This window comes from Oncorhynchus mykiss, chromosome 7 (assembly GCF_057628025.1).
Source record: "Oncorhynchus mykiss isolate SJ-2025 chromosome 7, ASM5762802v1, whole genome shotgun sequence".
Lineage (NCBI taxonomy): Eukaryota > Metazoa > Chordata > Actinopteri > Salmoniformes > Salmonidae > Oncorhynchus > Oncorhynchus mykiss.
The window spans coordinates 2,999,314-3,007,500 of record NC_143028.1 but is presented as its reverse complement, the minus strand read 5'-3'; the positions used below and the strand labels follow the sequence as shown (position 1 = coordinate 3,007,500).

At 47.6% G+C, this 8,187-nt stretch overlaps 1 protein-coding gene across 1 annotated transcript in view; it reads right to left on the bottom strand.

Annotated features, from left to right (window-relative positions):
• Window positions 1-8,187, bottom strand: part of LOC110527289 (dynein regulatory complex subunit 11) — a 53,974-nt gene that overhangs the window by 20,689 nt on the left and 25,098 nt on the right. The window contains exon 10 of the mRNA XM_090239772.1: window positions 4,275-4,373. Coding sequence (XP_090095898.1) covers window positions 4,275-4,373 — 99 coding nt within the window. The remainder of the gene's footprint in view (window positions 1-4,274; window positions 4,374-8,187) is intronic.

The following is an 8,187-nucleotide window of genomic DNA, read 5'->3' as shown; positions in this document are numbered from 1 at the left end:
TCCTCATGCCTTGTTGCTTAAGTATTCACTGTAGTGTTTCTGTGGACTGTAGTATACTGTAGTATTCACTGTAGGGTTTTTGTGGACCTAACTGTATTATTCACTGTTGTATACTGTAGTATTTACAGTTTACTATATTATAAATACTGCAGTAAAATAAATAGTATATACTGTAGTGTTTTTGTGGACTGTAGTATACTGTAGTATTTACTGTAGTGTTTTTGTGGACTAGTATACTGTAGTATTTACTGTAGTGTTTTTGTGGACTGTAGTATACTGTAGTATTTACTGTAGTGTTTTTGTGGACTGTAGTATATACTGTAGTGTTTTTGTGGACTGTAGTATACTGTAGTATTTACTGTAGTGTTTTTGTGGACTGTAGTATACTGTAGTATTTACTGTAGTGTTTTTGTTTTATTATCTTTGACATAGAAGTTTGGGGCTACTGGAGAAATACTAAAACAACATATTTGCCATAACCTGTAGGTAGGAAGGACTGGGGTCTGAACGGACAGGTTCAGTGTTTCTGCTCTTTTCTATCACCTGTAGGTAGGAAGGACTGGGGTCTGAACGGACAGGTTCAGTGTTTCTGCTCTTTTCTATAACCTGTAGGTAGGAAGGACTGGGGTCTGAACAGACAGGTTCAGTGTTTCTGCTCTTTTCTATCACCTGTAGGTAGGAAGGACTGGGGTCTGAACAGACAGGTTCAGTGTTTCTGCTCTTTTCTATAACCTGTAGGTAGGAAGGACTGGGGTCTGAACGGACAGGTTCAGTGTTTCTGCTCTTTTCTATAACCTGTAGGTAGGAAGGACTGGGGTCTGAACGGACAGGTTCAGTGTTTCTGCTCTTTTCTATCACCTGTAGGTAGGAAGGACTGGGGTCTGAACAGACAGGTTCAGTGTTTCTGCTCTTTTCTATCACCTGTAGGTAGGAAGGACTGGGGTCTGAACAGACAGGTTCAGTGTTTCTGCTCTTTTCTATAACCTGTAGGTAGGAAGGACTGGGGTCTGAACGGACAGGTTCAGTGTTTCTGCTCTTTTCTATAACCTGTAGGTAGGAAGGACTGGGGTCTGAACGGACAGGTTCAGTGTTTCTGCTCTTTTCTATAACCTGTAGGTATGAAGGACTGGGGTCTGAACAGACAGGTTCAGTGTTTCTGCTCTTTTCTATAACCTGTAGGTAGGAAGGACTGGGGTCTGAACAGACAGGTTCAGTGTTTCTGCTCTTTTCTATAACCTGTAGGTAGGAAGGACTGGGGTCTGAACAGACAGGTTCAGTGTTTCTGCTCTTTTCTATCACCTGTAGGTAGGAAGGACTGGGGTCTGAACGGACAGGTTCAGTGTTTCTGCTCTTTTCTATAACCTGTAGGTAGGAAGGACTGGGGTCTGAACAGACAGGTTCAGTGTTTCTGCTCTTTTCTATAACCTGTAGGTAGGAAGGACTGGGGTCTGAACAGACAGGTTCAGTGTTTCTGCTCTTTTCTATAACCTGTAGGTAGGAAGGACTGGGGTCTGAACAGACAGGTTCAGTGTTTCTGCTCTTTTCTATAACCTGTAGGTAGGAAGGACTGGGGTCTGAACAGACAGGTTCAGTGTTTCTGCTCTTTTCTATAACCTGTAGGTAGGAAGGACTGGGGTCTGAACAGACAGGTTCAGTGTTTCTGCTCTTTTCTATAACCTGTAGGTAGGAAGGACTGGGGTCTGAACAGACAGGTTCAGTGTTTCTGCTCTTTTCTATAACCTGTAGGTAGGAAGGACTGGGGTCTGAACAGACAGGTTCAGTGTTTCTGCTCTTTTCTATCACCTGTAGGTAGGAAGGACTGGGGTCTGAACAGACAGGTTCAGTGTTTCTGCTCTTTTCTATAACCTGTAGGTAGGAAGGACTGGGGTCTGAACGGACAGGTTCAGTGTTTCTGCTCTTTTCTATAACCTGTAGGTAGGAAGGACTGGGGTCTGAACAGACAGGTTCAGTGTTTCTGCTCTTTTCTATCACCTGTAGGTAGGAAGGACTGGGGTCTGAACGGACAGGTTCAGTGTTTCTGCTCTTTTCTATAACCTGTAGGTAGGAAGGACTGGGGTCTGAACAGACAGGTTCAGTGTTTCTGCTCTTTTCTATAACCTGTAGGTAGGAAGGACTGGGGTCTGAACAGACAGGTTCAGTGTTTCTGCTCTTTTCTATCACCTGTAGGTAGGAAGGACTGGGGTCTGAACAGACAGGTTCAGTGTTTCTGCTCTTTTCTATAACCTGTAGGTAGGAAGGACTGGGGTCTGAACAGACAGGTTCAGTGTTTCTGCTCTTTTCTATCACCTGTAGGTAGGAAGGACTGGGGTCTGAACAGACAGGTTCAGTGTTTCTGCTCTTTTCTATCACCTGTAGGTAGGTAGGACTGGGGTCTGAACAGACAGGTTCAGTGTTTCTGCTCTTTTCTATAACCTGTAGGTAGGAAGGACTGGGGTCTGAACAGACAGGTTCAGTGTTTCTGCTCTTTTCTATAACCTGTAGGTAGGAAGGACTGGGGTCTGAACAGACAGGTTCAGTGTTTCTGCTCTTTTCTATCACCTGTAGGTAGGAAGGACTGGGGTCTGAACGGACAGGTTCAGTGTTTCTGCTCTTTTCTATAACCTGTAGGTAGGAAGGACTGGGGTCTGAACAGACAGGTTCAGTGTTTCTGCTCTTTTCTATAACCTGTAGGTAGGAAGGACTGGGGTCTGAACAGACAGGTTCAGTGTTTCTGCTCTTTTCTATCACCTGTAGGTAGGAAGGACTGGGGTCTGAACAGACAGCTTCAGTGTTTCTGCTCTTTTCTATCACCTGTAGGTAGGAAGGACTGGGGTCTGAACGGACAGGTTCAGTGTTTCTGCTCTTTTCTATAACCTGTAGGTAGGTAGGACTGGGGTCTGAACAGACAGGTTCAGTGTTTCTGCTCTTTTCTATAACCTGTAGGTAGGTAGGACTGGGGTCTGAACAGACAGGTTCAGTGTTTCTGCTCTTTTCTATCACCTGTAGGTAGGTAGGACTGGGGTCTGAACAGACAGGTTCAGTGTTTCTGCTCTTTTCTATCACCTGTAGGTAGGAAGGACTGGGGTCTGAACGGACAGGTTCAGTGTTTCTGCTCTTTTCTATAACCTGTAGGTAGGAAGGACTGGGGTCTGAACGGACAGGTTCAGTGTTTCTGCTCTTTTCTATAACCTGTAGGTAGGAAGGACTGGGGTCTGAACGGACAGGTTCAGTGTTTCTGCTCTTTTCTATAACCTGTAGGTAGGAAGGACTGGGGTCTGAACAGACAGGTTCAGTGTTTCTGCTCTTTTCTATAACCTGTAGGTAGGAAGGACTGGGGTCTGAACAGACAGGTTCAGTGTTTCTGCTCTTTTCTATAACCTGTAGGTAGGAAGGACTGGGGTCTGAACAGACAGGTTCAGTGTTTCTGCTCTTTTCTATAACCTGTAGGTAGGAAGGACTGGGGTCTGAACGGACAGGTTCAGTGTTTCTGCTCTTTTCTATAACCTGTAGGTATGAAGGACTGGGGTCTGAACAGACAGGTTCAGTGTTTCTGCTCTTTTCTATAACCTGTAGGTAGGAAGGACTGGGGTCTGAACAGACAGGTTCAGTGTTTCTGCTCTTTTCTATAACCTGTAGGTAGGAAGGACTGGGGTCTGAACAGACAGGTTCAGTGTTTCTGCTCTTTTCTATAACCTGTAGGGAGGAAGGACTGGGGTCTGAACGGACAGGTTCAGTGTTTCTGCTCTTTTCTATCACCTGTAGGTAACACAATATATGGTTTATACTTTCTCAAAAATGTCTCACAGATTTGGCACAAAATGAGATATGGGGGAGGGGAATGTGCAGGGCATATGCAAATTGTGGGGATGAACTGACACTAGTGTAGAAATGTAATGACTGTTCTCATATCTACTTAGTTTGTTTGGAAAAGGACAAACAGAACCCAGAGAAGACAGCTGTGAGGTACAATAGAATGACATTCACACCAACAGACAACGAGGCCAATGGTTGATTACTTTCATTTCATTACATTCATTCATAACGCTCATTTTATTTTGAGATTATGGATGTCCATTTTATATTATTCCTACATTAAGCAGTGGTAGAAATGCCACATGGAAGCTATTATTGCTTACCTACGAAATGTGTAATCCTTCATCCCAACCATACATACGTCTGATCATATGACTTGGATTAACCCCATATCTCACCATCACCATCCAAACTATCCAGACCCCACATCCACACGAGTTCAGAGCAGAGCGACTCTTTACCTTCTTGCCACCTTTCTTTCCCTTCTTCTTCTTCTTCCCTTTCTCTCGGTCCACAGCCAGCTTGAGATTCTTCACTTCCTGTCTCATCAGCTCATCGACCTGTGGAGAGATGTTTTAACATGCACGCTCACCAGTCACCATAACCACTCGGCTTGTCTCATAGTTGGAAATCGTTCACAGATGTGCAGCATTTCAAGCCCGCTTCTGATGTATGCAACAGGGTAAATGTGAATTCTGTTTCATTTGAGGTAATATTATCTTCAGGTGATGAACTGATTGTTTTTTAAAGGTTAATAATGCATTGTAATTTTTTAATAGGGATGGACTGACATGAATGCATGGGCTAAACTGCGTTTTCATTGCAATTTAAAGCGTACTGTTCACTATCTAACAAACATTAGCTTGCTGGCTCGCTAGCTAACGTTACGTGTATGATCTGTGTAGTAATATTAGTTGTATCTCAGAATCCATTTTTACTGCTAGTTATAGCCTAATGTTAGCTAGCTAGCTAACATTGAGCCTAATTGGTTAGCTTTAGCTATCTTCAGATTCATACTACAGCATTTCATGCATGGTGGCTAGCTATGACAAACCGTTTGTATTGCCAGTAGTATGGGTTGGGATTATGGTTCATTGTTTAGCTAGCTAGCTCGCTAAATGTCTAAACAAAAGACTCCACTTCGCCAGATGATTACATGACCCATCAAGTTAGCCAGCTGTGTCTGATTGTGATTACAGCCACCTATTGGAGTTCATGAACACGTGTACATGTCTAGACAATAGGGCCCCATTCACTTAGCTAGATGTGGCTGGGGGTTGGTTGGTGTGTCTGGGGGTTGGCTAGTGTGTCTGGGGGTTGGCTGGTGTGTCTGGGGGTTGGCTGGTGTGTCTGGGGGTTGGATAGTGTGTCTGGGGGTTGGTTAGTGTGTCTGGGGGTTGGTTGGTGTGTCTGGGGGTTGGTTGGTGTGTCTGGGGGTTGGCTAGTGTGTCTGGGGGTTGGCCGGTGTGTCTGGAGGTTGGTTAGTGTGTCTGGGGGTTGGCTAGTGTGTCTGGGGGTTGGTCAGTGTGGTTCTGGGGGTTGGTTAGTGTGTCTGGGGATTAGTTGGTGTGTCTGGGGGTTGGTTAGTGTGTCTTGGTGTTGGTTGGTGTGGTTCTGGGGGTTGGTTAGTGTGTCTGGGGGTTGGTTAGTGTGTCTTGGTGTTGGTTAGTGTGTCTGGGGGTTGGTTAGGGGGTCTGGGGGTTTGTTTTAGCATTTAGTTCACATGACCCATCAATTTAGACAAGTGTGTCTGGGGGTTGGTTAATGTGTCTGGGGGTTGGTTAATGTGTCTGGGGGTTGGTTAATGTGTCTGGGGGTTGGTTAGTGTGTCTGGGGGTTGGTTAGTGTGTCTGGGGGTTGGATAGTGTGTCTGGGGGTTGGCTAATGTGTCTGGGGGTTGATTAATGTGACTGGGGGTTGGTTAGTGCAACTGGGGGGTTGGTCAGTGTTTCTGGGGGTTGGTAAGTGTGTCTGGGGGTTGGTAAGTGTGTCTGGGGGTTGGTAAGTGTGTCTGGGGGTTGGTCGGTGTGTCTGGGGGTTGGTCAGTGTGTCTGTGGGGGTTGGTCGGAGTGTCTGGGGGTTGGTCGGAGTGTCTGGGGGTTGGTCGGTGTGTCTGGGGGTTGGTCGGTGTGTCGGGGGGTTGGTTGATTCATACTACAGCATTTCATGCATGGTGGCTAGCTATGACAAACCGTTTGTATTGCCAGTAGTATGGGTTGGGATTATGGTTCATTGTTTAGCTAGCTAGCTCGCTACATGTCTAAACAAAAGACTCCACTTCGCCAGATGATTACATGACCCATCAAGTTAGCCAGCTGTGTCTGATTGTGATTACAGCCACCTATTGGATTTCATGAACACGTGTACATGTCTAGACAATAGGGCCCCATTCACTTAGCTAGATGTGGCTGGGGGTTGGTTGGTGTGTCTGGGGGTTGGCTAGTGTGTCTGGGGGTTGGTTGGTGTGTCTGGGGGTTGGCTAGTGTGTCTGGGGGTTGGCCGGTGTGTCTGGAGGTTGGTTAGTGTGTCTGGGGGTTGGCTAGTGTGTCTGGGGGTTGGTCAGTGTGGTTCTGGGGGTTGGTTAGTGTGTCTTGGGATTAGTTGGTGTGTCTGGGGGTTGGTTAGTGTGTCTTGGTGTTGGTTGGTGTGGTTCTGGGGGTTGGTTAGTGTGTCTGGGGGTTGGTTAGTGTGTCTTGGTGTTGGTTAGTGTGTCTGGGGGTTGGTTAGGGGGTCTGGGGGTTTGTTTTAGCATTTAGTTCACATGACCCATCAATTTAGACAAGTGTGTCTGGGGGTTGGTTAATGTGTCTGGGGGTTGGTTAATGTGTCTGGGGGTTGGTTAATGTGTCTGGGGGTTGGTTAGTGTGTCTGGGGGTTGGTTAGTGTGTCTGGGGGTTGGATAGTGTGTCTGGGGGTTGGCTAATGTGTCTGGGGGTTGATTAATGTGACTGGGGGTTGGTTAGTGCAACTGGGGGGTTGGTCAGTGTTTCTGGGGGTTGGTAAGTGTGTTTGGGGGTTGGTAAGTGTGTCTGGGGGTTGGTAAGTGTGTCTGGGGGTTGGTCGGTGTGTCTGGGGGTTGGTCGGTGTGTCTGTGGGGGTTGGTCGGAGTGTCTGGGGGTTGGTCGGAGTGTCTGGGGGTTGGTCGGTGTGTCTGGGGGTTGGTCGGTGTGTCGGGGGGTTGGTTGATTCATACTACAGCATTTCATGCATGGTGGCTAGCTATGACAAACCGTTTGTATTGCCAGTAGTATGGGTTGGGATTATGGTTCATTGTTTAGCTAGCTAGCTCGCTACATGTCTAAACAAAAGACTCCACTTCGCCAGATGATTACATGACCCATCAAGTTAGCCAGCTGTGTCTGATTGTGATTACAGCCACCTATTGGATTTCATGAACACGTGTACATGTCTAGACAATAGGGCCCCATTCACTTAGCTAGATGTGGCTGGGGGTTGGTTGGTGTGTCTGGGGGTTGGCTAGTGTGTCTGGGGGTTGGCTGGTGTGTCTGGGGGTTGGCTGGTGTGTCTGGGGGTTGGATAGTGTGTCTGGGGGTTGGTTAGTGTGTCTGGGGGTTGGTTGGTGTGTCTGGGGGTTGGTTGGTGTGTCTGGGGGTTGGCTAGTGTGTCTGGGGGTTGGCCGGTGTGTCTGGAGGTTGGTTAGTGTGTCTGGGGGTTGGCTAGTGTGTCTGGGGGTTGGTCAGTGTGGTTCTGGGGGTTGGTTAGTGTGTCTGGGGGTTGGTTAGTGTGTCTTGGTGTTGGTTAGTGTGTCTGGGGGTTGGTTAGGGGGTCTGGGGGTTTGTTTTAGCATTTAGTTCACATGACCCATCAATTTAGACAAGTGTGTCTGGGGGTTGGTTAATGTGTCTGGGGGTTGGTTAATGTGTCTGGGGGTTGGTTAATGTGTCTGGGGGTTGGTTAGTGTGTCTGGGGGTTGGTTAGTGTGTCTGGGGGTTGGATAGTGTGTCTGGGGGTTGGCTAATGTGTCTGGGGGTTGATTAATGTGACTGGGGGTTGGTTAGTGTGACTGGGGGTTGGTTAGTGCAACTGGGGGGTTGGTCAGTGTTTCTGGGGGTTGGTAAGTGTGTCTGGGGGTTGGTAAGTGTGTCTGGGGGTTGGTAAGTGTGTCTGGGGGTTGGTAAGTGTGTCTGGGGGTTGGTTGGTGTGTCTGGGGGTTGGTCGGTGTGTCTGTGGGGGTTGGTCGGAGTGTCTGGGGGTTGGTCGGAGTGTCTGGGGGTTGGTCGGTGTGTCTGGGGGTTGGTCGGTGTGTCGGGGGGTTGGTTGTGTGTCTGGGGGTTGGTTAGAGTGTCTGGGGGTTGGTTAGAGTGTCTGGGGGTTGGTTAGAGTGTCTGGGGGTTGGTTGGAGTGTCTGGGGGT